Source organism: Cheilinus undulatus, linkage group 11, assembly GCF_018320785.1.
Source record: "Cheilinus undulatus linkage group 11, ASM1832078v1, whole genome shotgun sequence".
Taxonomy (NCBI): domain Eukaryota; kingdom Metazoa; phylum Chordata; class Actinopteri; order Labriformes; family Labridae; genus Cheilinus; species Cheilinus undulatus.
Window position 1 is genome coordinate 11,245,636 of NC_054875.1, and position 21,292 is coordinate 11,266,927.

The 21,292-nt window shown below is 40.3% G+C and overlaps 1 protein-coding gene across 1 annotated transcript; it reads right to left on the reverse strand.

Moving 5' to 3' along the window:
• Positions 1–1,119: 1,119 nt before the first annotated feature.
• Positions 1,120–5,299, reverse strand: pim1 (Pim-1 proto-oncogene, serine/threonine kinase). Its single transcript, XM_041799901.1, has 6 exons — positions 4,862–5,299; positions 4,493–4,599; positions 4,324–4,374; positions 3,638–4,004; positions 2,992–3,168; positions 1,120–2,881 (listed from the first exon to the last, which is right to left on the reverse strand). Exons 1-6 carry the CDS (start codon positions 4,941–4,943, stop codon positions 2,667–2,669), a joined length of 999 nt encoding a protein of 332 aa, XP_041655835.1. The 5' UTR covers positions 4,944–5,299; the 3' UTR covers positions 1,120–2,666.
• Between the last annotated feature and the right edge of the window lie 15,993 nt (positions 5,300–21,292).

Consider the following 21,292-nt stretch of genomic DNA (forward strand, 5'->3'; position numbering starts at 1 on the left):
AATACTGCACATTTATGTTCATGATAGGGTTGTGTTTTAGTAAAATATTGGTGTTATTGTATGCAACCTAACTCTGTAAGAGTTTTAAAAGGGCAAAAAGTTGAACAGTTCTTTCAACTATGAAACTATACTTTAAACAAGTTCATATCCGTGTTTAGACACAATACTGATGTTTTAACTTAGGAGGGCAGAGTTAGATGTGGTATTCGTTACCCCATTGAATTTATGCTATATGTCACACTTTACTTCTGTATCCGATGAACTGTGGGAGTAAGTTTGACTTGTTTTCTTCTATATGTACACAGCCTGCCCCCTTTTTCTAACCACCCGTCAGGTTTTATCGCTTCATCTGCTCCCCATATCTGCTGCTTTTTTTCAAAGGTGACAAACAGGAAACCTGCCGACAGAATTGTATAAGCTCCTGACCTAAAAAAAAAGGTGTTAAAATTCTCAGTAATGCTGTTGTATTTTTAAACATGTTTTTAATGAATTTTAATTCCAAAGAATTGCGTTTAAGACCTCGTTTTCTTATATGGGCATGAGTAAAGCCTGTCATAGGGTTAAAATTTTTATACACGATGATCCTTTGAATTTCTGTATTTAATCTTAAGATTTTGAATATCAACTGGTTTGCATTTTATTTTTGCCTGCATACTTACTTTTATTTTGAAAGAAATGAAGGACCTATGGGCAGATTGAAGATTATGGCATGAACTTAACCCTAGAAAAAAGAGTTTGTTATTGATTAAAAAGGACATTAGGGAACTCTAAAAAGGTAGATGTTTGATATCACTGGGTGCAGATGACTGCTGGTGTGCCCACTGGGCTGTCTGAGTTTCTTAGAAGTAAAATGATTCATTAAGGAACACTGATGGACCTATTTTATATCGCTGAGGCTGCAAGAAAATTCTGGCTTAACTAATGTGTGCTGAAAGGGACAATAAAACATGCAATTAAAACAAATTATGCACTAATTATGGACCTTAATGAATCATGATTAATGCATCAATGCTAACAGCCCCTGTATAAATGTATGACATAGTTAACCTTCACTTCATGGATCTTTACCATGGCTTTATTGATCATACTGTTATTTTCAGGAATACAAGGGAGACAAAATTCATAGTTAAAAAAATATTTATTGAAATTGTATAAAAATAATTTCTAACATAATTTACAATTCTAGTTTGAATGGATGAAAAACAACAATCCAAGCTGCGGTCATGAAACCAGAAGTTTTCTCAATCTCACATCTCACTCATGCACAAATACATTCATACACTCACAACATTCAGAATCCACTTTCTCCCACAGCAGAAAACAGCGTAACAAAACCAGTTACCATCAGTAGACGCTCAATGTTTACATACATTAACATGGAAGTGCTTTCAGGACTATTTACACGATATTTACAATACATACACAAACATACATACACGCATCTGCTCTTGTTTAAAATTTCAAGCCATAATAAATATGGTCAAAAAATTCACCTAAGTCTTTGTTTGCCTTTTTAAATAATCTGTGGGCCCTTCAGTGACTGTGGAATGAAATACATTAAGTACAGCCGAAATTCTCTCATAAATAAATAAATAAAATCTGCGCTCATTAAGTGTGAGGAAGAAGTCACAGCAATAATAAATATTATCATCATTATTTACAATTCTTGTCTCCATCAAATTTTAAGACCTATGTGAGGCACTGTTTGAACACAAAGAGAAAAAAAAAGGAGGTGAAGAGCAGAGGATGTTGTATTTCGGTATGGTTAGGTTTGCATTGTGGTGTGCATTCATGTAGATGTGAAACAGCGGTTGCCGAAGCCTTGTGTTTGTATACAGTACACAAGTTTACAGAGGAGGAGGAAGCGGAGGTTGTAGCGTAAGTAGAGGTGGATGCTGTAGTAAAGAGTGAGGTAAGTCCAGTGTTTATGATCTGTTTGCACAAGTCGCTGCCAGAGCTATGAGGTTGTCTGGTTGCTAATGACATTGGAGTAGTAGAAGTAGTGATAGTAGTGGTTGTAATATGGCATAGGCTTTACTGATCTAGGCCCATGAGAGGAAAACAGAAATGAAAAATATAAAGCCGTGTACAGAGTAAGGAGCTAAAAAAGGCGGTAGAGCAGTACAGCCTTTTTGCTTTGACATATTCAAGTATTTCAGGTTCCCCCAACAATCTCACAGAAGGCACTTATTTTGAAAATCCTCCTCACTAACGCCTCTGCTCTTCCCTCAAAATGAAAACAGAGGGAGAGCTGAGTACAGTGTAGTGAGAGGTTACATAACTCAGTGTCCGCTTTCCATTCAAAAGAATAGACAGCACATGTACTGTGTTTACTTGACGCAGGTGTCCATGCATACAGAGCCATTCCCTCTTACAGACTGATAAACACCCAGCATCTAGATCAGAGTCTGACCTGACGCCACATTGGGAAAATCAAGTAGTTGGGGTGGTGAGGGCGGAGAGGGTCCGGCCTTTCAGAGCGAAACCAGGTTGTGATGATTTTGTTGGCTTCAGTCCTTTCCACCTTCCTCTTTTTTCTGCAACAGGACTGCAGGCCAGCCCTCCCTCCTTTCTGCTTCAAGTCTGTTACATAAGTCCTTTTGTAATAGTCTCAGTGCAGGCCAGTTCGGACCAGATCAGCCCAGAGCGAGCTGTTTTTGCTTCCATCACCGGGCCACGGCGACAGGGGTGGGTGTGAAGGCTGTGGGCTCGTGGCCAATGCTGTGAAGTCTGATCTCTGTGGCTGACTTCTCTGTCTGGACCGTGGATGGGACGACAGAAGAGGTTGTGTTCTGCATCCACGAGTGGTTGATGATGTCCTCGAAGGACGGCCGGTCGGACGGCCGCAGAGACAGACACCACTTGATCAGCTGCTGGCATTCTGCACAAAGACAAGAAGGTTCAATAATTAGTCTGGAGCTCTAAAACAACATAAAACTGTGAAAATGTGTCAACAAAAAAACTTAAAGAATGTGTGCAAACTTTATTTACCTGCTGAGATTCTTCTCCGAAAGAGGACCTGACCTCTTAAGATCTCCTCATCTTGCTCAAAAGGGATGTCGCCACACACCATGTCATACAGCAAAACACCCAGGGACCAAACTGTGGCAGAGCGACCATTATACCGATGATATTTGATCCACTCTGGTGGGCTGTACACTCTTGTGCCTGTCAAAAGAGGAGAAAGAATATTTAAAAACTCATTAAAAATAAGTCAGCACCTCTTAAACTACTTATTATTTTACTAAACTGTCAAATAAATGATTAACAAAGTGTATATTTATCAGTTGAGCCTGTTTCTAAGGTGATTATCTGGACTCAGGTGCCAGGGAGCGTGACAGGCAGTGTTTGAGAGGGAGAGAGAGGTGTGAGTGTTTCAGTGTGGGAGGGGGAGCAGACATGTGACATTGTTTACAAACTTTGAGTTGTAAAAATGCCACTTTTGTCCTATAGGGGGCGCCAAAGCAAAGGCAATGCTGCTCAGTGTGTATTATTAGGCTGCTGTGGGGGGATGTCAGAGATGACACAACCTAGGAATTCCTACTGGTGTAGTGTAAATACTTTTAAGGTTAAATTTCTCCATCTGTCTTTATTTTAAAATGCTATTTCACAACTTTATAGTGTTTTAATGACTCACCATCAAAGTCTGTGTAAATGGTGTCCTTCAGTAGAGCTCCTGATCCAAAGTCAATGAGCTTCATCTCCCCTGTGCGGAGGTCTATGAGGATGTTTTCATCCTTGATGTCCCGGTGAATCACCCCACAGTTATGGCAGTGCCTCACCGCCTCCAGGACCTGGCGGAAAAAGCTCCGAGCGAGCTCCTCCGGTAAGGCACCTTTCTCCGTGATGAAGTCGAAGAGGTCTTTAACGTTTTCTGGCCTCTCCATCACGATAATGAAGCTGTCCGGCCGCTCGAACCAGTCGAGCATTTTGATCACACCGCGGAAGCCTGTGCCGACCTTCTTCAGGAGCACAATCTCCATGGGAACTCTGGAGCCATTGGGCTGAGGAGGAAATTAAACATTAGTATATCCTTCAGACATGCAAAAATTATGCCCATATACAACAAATACAATGCAAATGTACACATTTAATTTTTTTTTTTTTACAATATTTCAACATCTTTAAGAAGGTCAACTGTTTTTTAATGCTTTTTTAATGTTTTTATTAATTTTACAATGTTTTTCTAAAGAATTTGCTCCATAGATAAAATGTGATAATTCACTTTTCTTTTGGCACGATACTAACTGCTTCTTTTATATCATACCAATAACATGTAAAAATAGCTTATTTGTTATAATATATTCATAAATAGTCTCTTACCAGCTCTCCCCACTCGGAGATTCTGTCCTTGGACACATGCTTGACAGCAACCTAAGGGGATAAACAAGAAGCCCGCGTTACATGGCTTGTTTGGGACCCATAAACAGAGTTAAAAATGCACCATTTCTTAATATAATTCCACATAAAAGAGGAAAGTTGCGGTACTAACCGGCGCTCCGTCGGATATCCTCGTCCCGGAGTACACGGTGCCAAAGCCTCCGCTGCCCAGCACCCCTCCGACCGTATACAGCTTCTCGAAAGGCTCCCTCTCTTTCACTGTGAAAACATAAACACAGCCGGCTGGTTAACACCAGAGAAGGAACTACCGGCACCCGTAACCCACTACTACCCCTAACAATATAAACAAAACATAATAAGGCGTATAATATGTTGTTATTACGACATAACGATTGAAATTAGCTGCCTTCAGAGGAGTTAAATAAACAGTATTATGTGCGACTGAGCCCCGATAAGCGGGCAGCCAGCCATTGCTGCAGCTCGTCCTCCATGACGGCAGAGTGGAAAAAGGGCGTCTAACCTTGATGAACTTGGAGCTGGATTTTCGCCGGCATGTCTACAGCGGAGATGTGGGCCAGAGAATTCAGCTTGGACAGCAGCATTCCTTAAAGAATATCCACCACAGGTTAAAGGCGTTTATCTTCTTCGTCGTCTTTTTGGCTTAAAAGAAGGATTTTATTCCGATAGCAGGACTCTCCAGTCTCCTGTTAAGTCCACGTTGGAGGAATAAAAATTCAGCTGGTCGGTAGGGATCCTTTCATCCAGAGACTTCTGTTCCAGGAGAATAAAACCCCAAACTTCGTCCCGGCGGAGGGATATCTGCGCTCGCATTAAAAACTCACGCGTCTTCTACACGCAATGTTTTGTAAACAGTTGAGTAGGATTCACGATATAAACAGATTAGACGGCGTACGGACCAAAACCTCCGTCAGACACCGGCTCTTGGAAACACAGAGCTGGGGGAGGACTGTTATAAGGCAGTAGTAAGAGGGCGGAACAGCGCGCGCTGACGTCGCCGTATCACCGCCCTTTTCCGCTCCCTGCACCAATAGGAGTGCACATGCGCGTTCCAAAATGCTGTCAATCACAGAATGAAAATAAACCCAGCCCCATAACCGGCTGGGTCAGACACAGACGTGGCGGGAATAAAAACGCGCTAAAAAGGGGGGAGACTAAAGTAACAATTATGAATACAAGTTGGAGGGAAATGCAAATTCAAAGCCAAGGGCGGCCCCCACCTCTGTCTCCTTCCATCGCGGGAAACTGAGTCAAAAGAGGATATGAATAGATTGTTTTTATATTTAACCTGATAAAAATACACCAGAAGTTACTGTAACTTGATTACTTCTCTTTTCCCCACTGTTTCTTGTGATATAACTAACCCCCATTTGATATTAAAGCATCAGTTATTTTTTAGCCATAGCTCCTGTCTTCAGGTCCTTCCTGTTGTGTCTACATTTGAGTAAAAGAAATAAGCAATAGGCTACTTTGAATAGCCCTGAATCTTCCACATGCCTTAATAAAGACATTTTACCAAAGAGACAGCAGCACCCAGAGGCGTCAACCTGAGAACAGTTCATCAATTGCATTCCAGCCATTCTGACCCCTGCCATTTACCTGATTATTTTCACATTAAACACAGAGGTTTATTGGCCAAAGTGAAGTCCAGGACTATGGTCTTTATTTGAGTTGCCGGACAATGCCTCTCAACTGGCTGCTCATCAAAGCGGGCTGGGGAGAATAGGCGCATTCCTCTCATTCTTTCAAATTGGGTGGCCGCGTTTGCAGCCGTTCACAGGATGTGGGAAACTAGAGATAAAAAGACTTCCATTTACCCCCTCGTCCTCCTCCTCCTTCCCTCGCTCGCTTTGCTCCTCCTCTCTCCGCCCTGGTTTTCCCGCGCATGTTATTGTCTGAATAGCATGCTCTCTGTTTCACCCTCCCCTGGCTCAGTTATGTTTTGTTTTCTTTTGAAATTTCATGGTAAGTTGTAAACTGCCATATTGCTGGTATATTACATGTAACAAATATGCAAGTGATGTCTCTATTACACTTGCAAAAACCGGGCCTAACAAAGAAAGAATAAGAGAATTAATACAACTTTTAGCTATGCATTTTAATGCATTTTCAATAGAATTTATGATCGATCATAGAGGTCAGTATTTCCTCCATGACCTTCTTACATTTTCACCTCCTTTATGCACGTATAAGCCACTATTTATGTCACTTTAGGCATATGTAAATACAAAAAAAATTTAAATCTACTGCTATAAAACACTCCTGATATACTCACAGAAAAAGTTTGTGGGTGATTTCATAACCTGTTTGCATATCTGCCTATCTGAGTAAAAGGAAAATGAGAGCCTAGGAGTGTTCCTACTTGCTTTCAGGACGCCCTGGGCAAATTCCTTTAATGCCACGAGTTTAAAGACAGAATGCAAATCAGGTGCTCAGCTACATAACTCCTGACTGCAGCTGGGTGCCAGCATCAACCATAACATTAGAAAGTTTAAGTTAAATAACAGAAAACAGAGGCCCACTGTGGCCACCTAGTTTGAAAGTTTGAGTCACTTTTTAGGTTTCTATTATAGCTCTACACAGTCCCGCCCCCAGAGTTGGCTAAGCCCTTGAAATACCCAGAAAATGGGCCCTCCCTGGTTTTGATTAATTGATAATTGTGTGTTGGATTAGTAGCATTGATGCTAGCATCCTGGCTAACGGTTACCTCATTCTGGAGCTGTGGAAAGTGTCGAGCTTGGGTCTGATGTTGGAATGATTTATTTGTGGTAATTTTAAACTACTTTTTTCATCCCTTATTACCAAATTTTTTTTGCCTCCATTTTGGCTGCTTTTGGCACTTTCTGCCCATTCTTTGCTACTTTTATCCAATTTTTATACCCTTTTGCCCATTTGCTTTTGTCCAATTGCGAATATTTTTGCCCCTTTGTTGCATTTTTGCCATTATTTTTGCAACTTTTGGCCACTTTTTGTCTATTTTTACCGCTTTTCACTTCATGCCACTGTTTTTTGCCACTTTTCTACTGTTTCTTTGCCCCTTTTCATCTATTTTTGTCACTTTCTAAACCACTTTCTGTCCCATGTTTTGCCCTTTTGCCATTTTTTTGCCACTTTTTGCCTATGTTAGCTGTTTTTTCTCAATTTTTGCCAGTTTCTGCCCATGTCTTGCTACTTTTTTCCCCATTTTTAGCCACTTTTTGTCAATTTACTGCATTTTTATTTTACTATTTTAACCTGTTCTTGCCTTATTCACCGATTTTTTGTCTCTTTTCACAATTATTCAATTGTTCACTATATTAAAAAAAAATGTCTGTTTCTTCTCATTTATTTTCTGGCATCCTGACACTTGGAGCACATCATGGCCTAGCTATAAAGTCTGACTTTAGTTTCTTAATAGTTTAGTGTGTCCTTCCACATTCTTAACATCACAAAAAAAAGGTAACTCTGTTTAAATAAAATGGTTGTACATTTTGAAAAAAAAAGGTTATACTGTACTGCAGTACAAATAAATGAAATTCATGTTTTGTTGCTTTGTTAGGAGTGGTTTTTATTCAGGTTGAATTAACTGACCAAGAGCTCCTGACCTCCATGGGCCCCCAGTTTGGCTGGGCCCCAGAAAGCCCCCCCCCCATGGGCAGCCTTGGCTCTACACATTGAAATTGCTGTTGTTTTAATAGTTCTTCAAGCACGAGAGGCTTAAAAGTGTCCTGCAAGGTTCAGAGGGGAGTTTGGGTCTGTGCTCAGTCAGGAGCATTGGAGAGGTGTGTGAAAGCAGAGAGCTCCACAGTGATGTGTGTGACAGTGACCGCAGGCCGATGAAATGCCACCAGTGAGCGCATCGCTCTGGGGCTGCAGATATCTCTGCCTGCATGATCAGCAGGGCTCAAATGACAGCCATCTAACCTCATCTGTCAGAAGGACAGATTATTAGTTGCACTGCTCGCTTTGGGGGCCAGCTGCTCAGTCCAATCTCATTTTATCCTCAGGGGGGAGAGGGCAACAGGTTCTTACTGTAGAGGAGTGCACCCCAGTTTTTATTTCAGAGCCACGCATGCAGACCCAGATCTAAGGAGCTTTTGTCCCAGTCACTCAAGTTTTTTTGTCCTTTAAGCCCTGCACCGCTCACTGACACTTTAGAGGCCTCAAGGGACAATAGCGGCAAAGCAAAAGATTTGGTTACATAATACTTCTATGAATTACTTCCTCTTTCTAGATAAATTGAAACACATAGGAAGATTTCACAACACCAGATTAGAATTTGCAGCATAATCCATTTGCACATTTAAATAATGCAGAATTTGTGTTTGCAGCATTTTTACATTCAGTTTTAGTTAATTTGTATCATGCTAAGCCCCTTAATAGTGCAGCAGTTTATATTTACATATGCATATTTACAGTTACCAGTTGCTTTTGCATGCACATCATTATCATATTTTTTATAATATTAAAGACTATTAATGCATTATCTTGCACAAGTATGCTACACAAAGACTTTCTGCATGATATGTCATGAATCTGTTGCAGAAGAGTTGCATCGTGATATTTTAGCAGCTATAAAGATATAATTGCAATGTTAAGGGAATTATTGTTAGGGTTGTGTGGATATTTTGGTTGTATATCTTCCCATATCAAGACGAGTTCACATTTTTCATGCATCTTGATAATGTAAGCGTAACCTTTGCGCAACTTTATGATTTCATGATGTTGCAGAATGAAGCTTCCCGTAAACCCTGTTATCTGACCCTGCTGCACACCCTTGACCTACTACTCCACCTCCACCTTTCATCACAAAGTTATAACGCCTCCTGTGTAACATATTAACCAAGCACACATTTGTTTCTCAGGAGATGATTCACTTTCTCTCGGTGCTGCTTCACCGCTTCAGCTGAAGACTCTTCTACTGTCTTTTTGCTGCTCCACCTCTCCTTTCCCATGTGTCATGACAGGTTCTCTGCGCTATAAGCACTTCTTCATCCATCATGATGGCCGGCCTATCACCTCTTCAGCTGTCTTCAGATCCCACCTGCTGCCACGCTGTAAGTGGCAAGAAAATAATTATGGGCACAAGTGTGGACTTGCACAGGGTGTTTGATGGCTGGGGGTACCCCGGGTGGATTAACAGGAGATAATGGCCTCAGTGGTCAGTCACACAATGTGTGCACTGACTACAAACAGCTAATCATCTAGATTTAAATTCACATTATAGACTGTTTTATGTTCAAAATGCATTGAAATGAGCATTATAGTAATCATTAAGAACTCTGCCGGGCTCGAAACAATCACAAAACGATGATGGTCAGGGTAGCTAGGACTCATTCCTTCTGATGAAAACAAACAGACACGTATAAGATGCTTATTCCAATGAATGAAACACTGTTGTGTTACAGTGAGTCACTTCACTGTGCTATAATCACTAATACTGTAGCAGTATTGATACTGAGGCCAGCTAATGTTTGCTCTCAGCTATCAGTGTCAGCACAAACACAGAAGCCCCAGTGTGCCAGTTTAACAACAGTTTAATTAACTGGGGATGGTCCAGTCAGATTTTTTGGGGGTGTGGCTTTTGACAACTCTGGTTTTCCTTTCAAATAACATTAAAAACTCATTTACTTTCAGTTGTAAGAATTTATATGTGCTTGCAGTTACATTAATGTTACTAGGAAAGGCACAAAGGCAGATCTACTCTATGCATAGGCAAGTATTTTTGAAAACATAAGTTTCCCTCTTGTGTTTTCAAAAATAATCGCATGCATATGCTGTGGCCTTTAAAAACAGAACTGCAGATGTGTAGACCATTTCTTAATTATGTAGTTTGTTTTGGTTGAGTAAACTAAGCTTTTTTTGCATCATGCTGTCAAAAGACTCACAAGACATCTATTACAACCTAATTTGCCTCTCAACTGGCTGTCATATACACCTGACTTTTGCAACATTTCTGCTGTGCACAATCTACAAAAACGTACTCACACTATATATGTAAAAGCTGTGAGTTTTGTCACCCTCAGCACAGGCTCACAGGCATTGCTGTCTGTCTCATAGCAAGTAGACCAGTATTCAATGCTGAGCCAAGCAGTAGTTCCAACTGAATTAAATATTTTTACATATTTGCAAATCTTTGCACTCATTTGCGGATCTGCACATGAAATTGTGGGTTTTTGCATGCACTTGCAGACCTTTGCACGCATTTACTGATCTATACATGAATTTGCAGATTTGTGTACAGATCTGTGCATGCATTTGCAATAGTTTTGCAACATTAATAGCTCCATAATAAGCAAATTGACTAAATCATTTGGAAAGTAGTGTCAGACTTCATAGCTAAACCACGATCTGCCGAAAACATCAGGATGCCAGGAAATAAAGTAGGAGAACCTGAAATAACTTTAATGGTACAAAAATGAAAGGAAATGACACAAAAATTGGCTAAATTGATTAAAAGCCGCAAAAATTGGCCTACAAAAAGCGGTATTAAGTTGGCACAGAGAGGCAAAAATGGGATAATAGCTGCAAAAATGTGTCAAGAAAGGAAAAATGGTGAAAAACAGTTAAAGAGTAGCAAGAAACTGGTTAAAAGTGGAATCGTGGGTGTAAAAAAGTGATGGAAATGGGTTAAAACATGGCATAAATAGGTAATTTGAACATCAGAATCCAGTAGTAGCTTGACACACTTTTCAGCTCCAAAATATAGTAACTGTTAGCCAAGATGCTAGCACCAATGCTACTGAACCAACACACAATACATGATCAATAAATCACAACATAGGTAGGGCCCATTCTCTTGGTTTTTCACTGTGAGCAGACCAGTATATAGCATCAAGTTAGTCTTTTTTGATTAGTTTCAAAATTTAATGCAAAAATTTGACATATTGTTCCTTTAAATTTAGTCACATTATGATGACTCTGTTTAGACTTTCTTCGTGTTGTTTTTTTCCATAATGATTTTATCATTCATTTCACCATTTCGTGTCACTGATGCATGAAAATGAAAGCATATGATTGAACTGTGGTTGTGTAAATAAAACCAACTAAAGGATAATTGCTTTCACATGTAATGATGGTATTGCAGATGAATAATGCTCCCGCATTAGGGGGGTTTGAATATCATAAAGCTTTTTTTGCACCATTTCATTGCAGTAATTAGACGTCATGCAGGAGTCACGCATGTGTAACTATGAATGGATGGACTTTTAATAGAAATATAGTGTAGAAAATTGGCTACAGTCTTTATAATGAAGCTTTTATGTGTGTGGAAAGGTTATTCCACACATGCGTAATAAATGGAACCATTAAGCCATCATCTCCCGCAGTGTTAATGTTAAATCACTCAGAGCATCCTAAAAGTCATCAGCATGCTCTTCACTGACAGCCTGTCAGCCTGGACATGTGACGGGCGGCGTGGTCTGCAGAAATGGAACCAAGCCAGGTGTCTCATGCTGTTGTGTGTGTCTTGACAGTAACTGACAAAGATAACCCCATAATTAGAGGAGGGTCGTAATTCTGCCCTGGAGCTCAGCAGGAGGAGCAGCCTCGCTCCTCTCAGACAAACAAAGCCTGCCCATGTCAGTTACGTTGATTGGGTTGCCAGACAAATGAGCCTGTCAGGGTTAGCATTTATTATTACTTCAGGCTTCATTGATTAATGCTCATAAACATGGAGCCGTCTCAGACAATCATTTAAACCTGCTGTGATGCGAGTTTTCCTGCTTTTGCATTAAAGTAAGCACTGATTGTGACCTCATGGACCGTCTCAGCGCCGTCATAAACATGCCAGTGGAGAAAGTTATAGTTGGCAGCTGCCCACTCTGAGCACATGGGATCTGGAAGTGACTAACCCGACCTCCCCCGATGATAAACACTTAAACACACATATACACAAATAAACACAAACGCTGAAACATTATCCATAACACGTCCAAATTAGCAGCAAAGACCCTAATAAGGAAAGACTCAGCATGTGTGAAAGTTTGTGTGACGAGTGAGGAAGAGGGAGGGTGAATTATTTTTAGAGGTGGTTTAAGGGAAGAAGGGAATAGCTGTGTGGTGGGTAGCCTCCGGTGTGGCCTGACCTCTCCTCAGGTAGCCTCTTAACCCCTCCCCTCCTCAGGTCCCCAGAGGTCTTGGTTGGCGTGGGCCATGGGAAAAGGCCCTGCTGGACATCAAAGGCAGGGCCAATGTGGGAAAGCAGCACAAAGGGCCTGTAGAGGACCCTAAAGGTCACCAGGGGTCATCTTTCATGTCAGCACTGGCCTGGTCTGGGTCAGAGGTTATTAGCATACCTGTCCAGCGCCAATCAGACTGTTCTTCCAGGAAATTATCTCCACTTGTCTCAATTAGAGGTTTGACTACTGAAGGGCCGACGTAAGGTTTGTTTATAGCTATTGTTGTGCTTGTTAAGGAGGAGGGTAAATAATCTGTGTGTAAAAACAGGGTAGAATGCCTTTAAGGTTGCCAGCAGTTACAATAATAGCACTGTTGTCCCTTCAAGACTTGTCCATATGGAGGTCTACATCTGAGGAAATAACACTTCCGAGTTGATCCCTGTGATTCCGGCTGATAATGACTCTGTTGACAGAAGTGATTATTGTCAACTTTCTTTCCATTAAGACTAACTTAGTCAAAGATAGAGCATTATAAACAATAACATTAACCATGAGAAAGTTTTGAAGCATTAGAGAACATGGTGGTGTGGATATCTATTGTTTGGGTTCACTAAACCCTTCCTCAAACAATGACTCACGTTACTGAGCTAAAAGGAGACAGCCTTTGAAGGCTTTACAACACCAGAGAGAAAGTGTGAGGATGGATTAACCAGTGTTTGTTGGTTCAAATGAAGGGTGCAAACAAAAATGCAAGGCTAAATAGCTTTTAACTCAAAAGAGGGGTGAGCAGACTACATTTTTGTGGAGAGGAAGAATAATAGATCCTCTAAGTTTAGGGCAGAAAGTGAATTTACTTTAAATTAAAGAAGCAAGCATATATTAAAAGAAAAAGTAAACAACTCCAGGACATTCAGGTTGTTATAAAACATTTTAAATTTCTGAAATCCTTTTTTCGAGTTTAGTAAGCTTAACATCTGTAAAATGTCATTTATAGTTCACACAATCAAAAATATACTATGATATACTCTCTTCGTTCACATTCAGGACACTGGACTGCATTGCGGTTTTGTCTTATAGAGGCCTTTAGTCCTTAAAGCAGGCGACCCAGTTTCATCACAAACTCTCAGTTCTTTTCTGCATGTCATTATCTACTCTCACCCGTTTTCAGACTCTGTCCATTATCCTCCTGCACAATGAATGTGTAAAAATGGAAAACGTTCTTAAAAGATAAAAAGTAAACATACTATGCTGTCAAGTACATTAGAGTTTATGTAGTTTTTAATAGTAACAGATTAAGTTAATCATGATTTTTTAATTATCCCATGCATAGTAAATTAAGCATGTAAAAAAGTAAATATGCAATGCTGTAAAGTATAGATATGCAGTTCTGTGTGTAATCTGTGGCTAATCATATCTGTTAGCTACAGCAAATAACCATGCTTTAGCCATAGGTAGCTGGTGTAGGAAAAGCAGGACTTATGCTGCGTTCCATTTGTCATCAAAACTCGTATTCTGACTTGTTTTTCTGACTTCTGACCCAAAGTGGCAAATGCAACGGCTCTACAAGTCGTATTTACAACTCATGTACTCGTTCTTTCACTGAGCACCCCGACCCTCATCGTCACAACATGGTGGCACAAAGTATTAATTGTAGTAAAAACTTTGATTTTGATCTGTTTTCAGAACCTTTTGCTGTTTCTCAGTGCATCTTTAGAAACTGTAGACACAGCACCACCCTGCGGTTGCAGCAACAGTCTTTTAGTACATGAGGAACTGGGCAATGTGTTGTTTTAAAGGCTCATTGGCTAGCAACTGATCAATGTTGCTAAAAACTATGACTTGCTAATGCAAGGATGGCATCCATCGTTTTTCCAATCCAACTTGTAATGGTTGTGACAAATGGAACTGGACAACTGGGAAATCCGTTTTTTCAGACGAACATGATGAATGTGACAAATGTGACAAATGTGATAAATATGACTGATGTGACGTCATTCTGACACCTGACTTCCAAGGTAAATGGAACACAGCATAAGCTCTCCTTTAGTTTCTCTGTCTATATATAATTTCAGAATAATATTTGCATATTTATTACAAATAAAAACTATAGTATCACACATAAGTATTCAGACCCTTTGCAAAAACACTTGAAATTTTACTCAGGTTCCTTCTATTTTCAGAACAAAACCAAGCCATGTGGCCAGAGGATCTGCCTGCAGAGCTCAAAGACATGATTGTTGCATACACAGATCTGGGGAAGGCAGTCACACTAAGGTTCCCAAGAGCACAGTGGCCTCCGCAATTCTCCGATCCAAAAACTTTTGCACATGCAGGCTCTTCCAAGAGCTGGTCATCTGGCCAGACTGAGCAATCGGGGGATCAGGGCCTTTGTAAGAGGGGTGTCCAAGAACTTGATGGTCTCTCTGACCGAGCTCCGGAGATCCTGTGTGGACACGGGACAAAGTTCCAGAGGGACAACCATCACTGAAGCCCTCCACCGATATGGGCTTTATGGCAGAGTGGCAAGAGGGAAGGCTTTAAGTGCAGAATGCATGAAAACCTGCATGGAGTTTTTAAAATGTAAGAGCCAAGCTGAAATAGTTTGAACAATTTCAAAATCTGAGAAATTAGTTTCCATTATTGTAACAGAACGCCATCGGTTGTGAGTTCAATCACTCAAGCTCACCTCCACAATGTTATGCTATACATAACATGTTATACAATGTCTTTCTTTCTTTCTTTCTTTCTTTCTTTCTTTCTTTCTTTCTTTCTTTAGGTAATTTGTTTACAGCTTAATCCCTGAAGCATCCTCTACATTTCTGTTATGTATATAAATGATAAAGTTCTCTGCACACCCCTTGATTTGCACCATATTGTTACAGAAACTACCATGGCTGTTTTAGACTAGATGTAAGGTGGTAACATCAGTCCCAAGCCTTATTTTTATTTTGGCCTGCATGTTGACAAGTCAGGGCTTTAAGACAGTCTGCATGAGCGCCGTGACTTATATACCTTACATGCTCTAAGAATCTAGAGAATAGAGGGTTCGCTTGTACAACAAGCTGTCCATGTTTTCCATCAAAAAGGATGAGAAAATGATAAATATAGAGACGTGTTTATGATGTTTTAGCAGCGGTGTATGCCCACATTGGTTGAATAGGTCACAGATAAAATAGACAGCAAGGTAACACTTTCAGTTTTCACTTTTCAAAGTAAAAGCCCTGCATTTCTGTGCAGAAACTCTCCTTGTTGGAATGCTAACATTTTTACTCGGATCTATACAAATTTATTGGAGTAAAACTTAACAATAAAAGTAAAAACAGGGATATGACAGCAGGGGTAAGAAGGCAAAAAGTAGCACACACCCAAGTTGCAGCAGAAGCATTCTGCAGTAAACACACCCAGTCTGATCACAATGCCATTCCTTAAGCATGCTAATGACAGCCTCCATTTTGTTTTTGTGTTAGCATCAAGGTTTATAGTTTGAAATTTCCTTTTTGCATGGTAACCATCATGGCTGAATGGCTGATTCTTTACTGTTCATTGACTTTATGGCTAAAGTTTGTAATTAAGAAATGGGAAAATGTTTAATGTGGTCCCTTTAACCGTTTAACACATTTCTTAGCCAAGAGTCTGTTTTGGATCTCTAATTTTTCTGCCAAACCTGATGAGGATTGCAGAACCACCTTGTACTTGCCCCTAAATGTCCCCCAGGCTCTTCTGACTGAGTTGGAGATGTTGGCTTGAAGAGCCACAGGGAGAAGAGGCTGTATCGGGGGAACGGGGGAGCCATGTGCGAATAAGAGAGGGAAAGGAATGTGCTGAACCAGGAAGAAGGCTGCTGGTGTCACCTTCCCACGGAGGCTGAGAGGAGAGAGGGACGGTGGGGGTCGGGGTTGTTGTTTAGTGGGGGGTGTACACATTTATCCACGTGGGAAACAGACAGTAGTGACATATTAAACTGCCATCACACAAACAGCCCTGTGACACTGTTGCCAGTCACTGTTCAAGAATGTCGGGATTATTTCAAACTTCCCACAGGGATAGAAGAGGGGGTTTCTTCTCTGCTCTTTCATCACGTTTGGCAATCAGCTGGTCTGTTTTCGTTCTGAGCTGGACGGATGTGCCAGCTATTCACGTGAGAATCAGTATTAGTGACAGGTGACTCTGATGCCACTTATAAATAACCTTGTCCCAGATAAACAACACTCCTTGGTGAGGTTGGGAAACACTTGAAAAGATCCCCATGACTGGAAATCACTCAGTGCTACTTCTGCTTTTTCTTTCCACTTCAACTTTCTTAGCTGCTCTACTTTGTTTCCATCCCTCTCTTCAGCCCCCACCCATCTCTCTCTCCCTCTTTTTCTCACCCCCCAGCCCCCCCACCCCCTACACTGTTTACAGTCGATTTGCATTGTGGCCCAGAGAACGGGGCAGGCTGTTATTGTTGTTGTCGTGAGGGCAGAGGGGTTTTCCCACCAGCTTCTTCTTCTCCTCCGGCGGAATCAAAACACCTCTGTGTTTCTGCCGGTGATGTCATGGCCCAGAAACAACTCAAAGCTGCTTCCCTGGGAAACCCCATATCAGGAAGTCCAGATAGTTTTTTTCTCTCCCTCCTTGATTGTTACAGCAGAGAGCAGCTTGGAAGAGACTGAGAGGTTTTTCTGATTAGGTTCCCATACGCCGGTCCTGATGGCCAGCCTGAACCCTCTGAACTCAAACAACGGAGCTCAGCTGTCCTGCTTTTTTTCTTTGTTTATTTTAGACTCAACATATGATTTGTCTGCACTTATACAGACATCCTCTGGCAAGAGGCAGTGAAAAAGAAGAGTTGTAGGTGCCTTATGTGCAATGTCCAGCATGGGATGCAATGGCACACATGGATGAGACAGAATATCACATCTACTCAGAGTGAACTTGTAAAAATATGCTGCATTTAATGACAGTCTTTAGTTCTGGAAATGTTGGGAACTCCCACACATTTAGTGGTGTATTTTAACAGTATTATTTAGAATTAATAAGCCTTTACAGAAGCACTTTGTTTCAGTCGGCCCTAATTACATAATTTAACTTTTTATTTTGTTACAAGTGTCATACATAGTCATTTCTCAAGAATAAGCTTGTAATAACCTTGTAATAAATCGGTATTTTACTATGTAAACACTTTTAAATATTATAGTACTTAGGAAGTATTTACCTAGTAAATTAAATGTGTTATCAAGTTACTTCTTGTAATATTCTGGCATTTCTTTCATAATTCATAGCCATTTTACCCAGCTCTACCCCTGCCCTTACCATCTCTTTAATTTCTTAAAAAACGATAATAATTTTCTTTATAAGTTTCTTGATAATTCCCTGATAATTTCTTTATTATGGCCCATGATTTAATTGAAGTGTTAGGGTTGGAATAGGGTTAGGTTTAGGGGCTTAGGGTTAGAATAAAATGCCACCTTATTACCAGAGAATTGCCATAGTAATAGAAAAACATACTTGATAACTAATTCATTTTTATTTGGTTAATACATTTTTTGCGCTATTACACTAAGTGTAATAACATAGTATTTCCCAAGAATAAGGTTGTAATAACCTAGTAATAAATGAATATTTTATTATGAAATAATTTGGAACAAGATTGTGTTAAGACAGTATCTACATAGTAAAAATGAAGTTATCATCAACTAATTTTTTTAAAAATATTGCTGCAATTTAGGTGACATTTTACCCTAACCATAAGCCCTGACCGTAACCCTAAATAAAAAAAAATTACTTGAAATTATTCAAGAAGGACTCATTTTAATTTAGTTGGCCAAAATAAAGAAATTTCTTGGGAAGTATCAAGCGATTTATAAAGAAAATATCTTATTTCAGTGAAATTACTTGATAAATACCAGATTATTGCCACAATATTACAAGAAGTAACTTGATAATAAATACTGGATAAATTCTTCCTTAAATACCAAATCATGAAGATATAACAGTTTAAGTGCTAAATTACATTGTAATGTTGAATAAAATGCCTAGATCTAGAAATAAAATCTAGATAATTACCACTCATTGCTATAGAACGTATAGGTGATCATGGCCTGCTGAAATAAAGCTCTTCTGCCTTTGCTTTGTTTAAGGTCTTTATTTGTTGACTGCAAATATGACTCCACTAAATGACAGCAACTGGACCTGAGGCAGTCATCCATGTAAAACCCTATTATTCAACAGTTTACAATTTCCCCCATCATCCAGCCGATGACTGGCCTATGTGGTGACTGCAACTAAAAACCACAACAGACCAAAATAGAGAAGGCATCATGATGACATCACAGCGAGTATGTGCAGCATACTGGCAGAAAAACACTGGAGGCAAGTGGAGAGAAACACAGCTTCTAACTTCAATCCTGCAGTATATCCTAAAAATGAGAGTAAATTCTAACCCAGCCCTACAAGTGCAGTTCATCATGTATGCAGTTGTTTGACTTTAAGACCATGTCTCTTTGTTTTCTGTTTTTTTGGCTCTGGCTAGTCAGTAAATTGATTCTTAAAACACCTAACCACTGGATAATGTTCAGTAAATGCGCTTGGACATGACCACAATGCACAAATTCTATGTCTTTAAAGATTTGGCTGACTTGAGTTTTTCTTTCATAAAGGTACTGGATTTCTCCACAAGATAAACAAGATCTCCAGCTACCGTTGCTTTTGTATGTTATTTGAATGACTGACTCAACAATAGCTCATTTCCACCAAGCAGCCTGGCTCAGTGGCATGGTACAGGTTTACTTGTGTTTCCATTATCAAAAGTTGGAAAGGGTCCCAAATAATTGACATGTACTGTCCTACTTTGTTGGCACCCAGGGAGACGGTGTGCACAAAGTTCCTATCTCCAAAACCTCCACAGAGACAAAGAAAGAAGCGACAACCTTGACAACCACTTGAGTTGATGTGTGTTTATACTCCATGCAGACAATGCAGTCCATCCTGTAGGCTACTATAGATGCTTTCATTTTTTTTCAACACACCAACACACCCTCGTCTTACTTCCACATCTACCGTGCAGATCAGAGGATGAAAAGGATACATGCTGTGTGGATACAACAGCTTTTGGGAGACAGGAGATGTAAAGAACTGACTTTTGCTGGCATCTGGCCATGACATCGTATCTCCATTTTTCATTGTTCTTTTATCCAAAATCAGTGCTCTTAGTCACCCTTTGCATCTGCCAGTGGGGTTTTACAAATTTTAAACCAAGACAGGTGTCAAAAAGATGTGTACTACGTCTATTCAGCTTTAAAGGATTTTAAAAATAAGTTTTTATGATACATTGAAAAGTGGCGGTTTTGGAGATACGAGGTTATGGCCCGATGGCAGCAATGTACAACTCTATTTGACAAAATACCTTGTGCTCAGGTAAGCACGCTAAACGCTTGTGTTCACACTGATTAAATTAAGCAGACTTTGGGGTGAAGTGTACACAGATCCTAGGCAGGGACCGAACTGTGTAACCAGCCTTTATTCTACTGTAAGTCAATGAAAATTAACCAACAAAAATCAGACATTGCCTTTGAATTGTGGTTCAACAAAATTATTTTAAAAAACAAACTCCTGAAACAGGCCTGAACAAAAATGTTTGTACCCCTAGAAAAGATTGAAAATAATGTGACCATAGGGCCATGTTCAACCAAGGTGTGTCCTCTAATTAGCATCACAGGTGTCTACAAACTTGTAATCAGTCAGTTGGCCTATTTAAAGGGTGACAAGTAGTCACTGTGCTGTTTGGTGACATGGTGTGTACCACACTAAACATGGACCAGAGGAAATGAAGGAGAGAGTTGTCTCAGGAGATTAGAAAGAAAATTATAGACAAGCATGTTAAAAGATCATCTCCAAGCAGCTTGATGTTCCTGTGACTACAGTCGCACATATTATTCAGAAATTTAAGATCCACGGGACTGTAGCCAACCTCCCTGGACGTGGCCACAGGAGGAAAATTGATGACAAATCAAAGAGACGGATAATATGAATGGTAACAAAAGAGCCCAGAACAACCTCCAAAGACATTAAAGGTGAACTCCAAGGTCAGGGTACATCAGTGTCAGATCGCACCATCCGTTGTTGTTTGAGCCAAAGTGGACTTCATGGGAGACGACCAAGGAGGACACCACTGTTGAAAACAAATCATAAAAAAGCGAAACTGCCAAACTGCATGTTGACAAGCCACAAAGCTTCTGGGAGAATGTCCTATGGACAGACAAGACAAAACTGGAACTTTTTGGCAAGGCACATCAGCTCTATGTTCACAGATGCAAAAATGAAGCATACCAAGAAAAGAACACTTTCTCTACTGTGAAACATGGAGGAGGCTCTGTTATGTTCTGGGGCTGCTTTGCTGCATCTGGCACAGGGTGTCTTGAATCTGTGCAGGGTACAAAGAAATCTCAAGACTATGAAGGTATTCTAGAGAGAAATGTGCAGCCCAGTGTCAGAAAGCTTTTTTGGTCATGGGTCCTGCAACAGGATAATGACCCAAAACACACAGCTAAAAACACCTAAGAATGGCTAAGAGCAAAACATTGGACTATTCTGAAGTGGCCTTCTATGAGCCCTGATCTAAATCCTATTGAACATCTGTGGAAGGAGCTGAAACATGCCGTCTTGAGAAGGCACCCTTCAAACCTGAGACAACTGGAGCAGTTTGCTCATGAGGAGTGGGGCAAAATACCTGCTGAGAGGTGCAGAAGTCTCACTGAAAATTACAGAAATCGTTTGATTGCAGTGATTGCCTCAAAAGGTTGTGCAAAAGATATTAAGTTAAGGGTACCATCATTTTTGTCCAGGCCTGTTCC

Coding starts and splice junctions, on each gene's coding strand:
- pim1 (XM_041799901.1), bottom strand. CDS start 4,943: ATGCTGCTGTCCAAGCTGAATTCTCTGGCCCACATCTCCGCTGTAGAC. Junction 4,600..4,861: donor CCAGCTCCAAGTTCATCAAG/GTTAGACGCCCT, acceptor ATGTTTTCACAG/TGAAAGAGAGGGAGCCTTTC. Junction 4,375..4,492: donor GGATATCCGACGGAGCGCCG/GTTAGTACCGCA, acceptor TTATCCCCTTAG/GTTGCTGTCAAGCATGTGTC.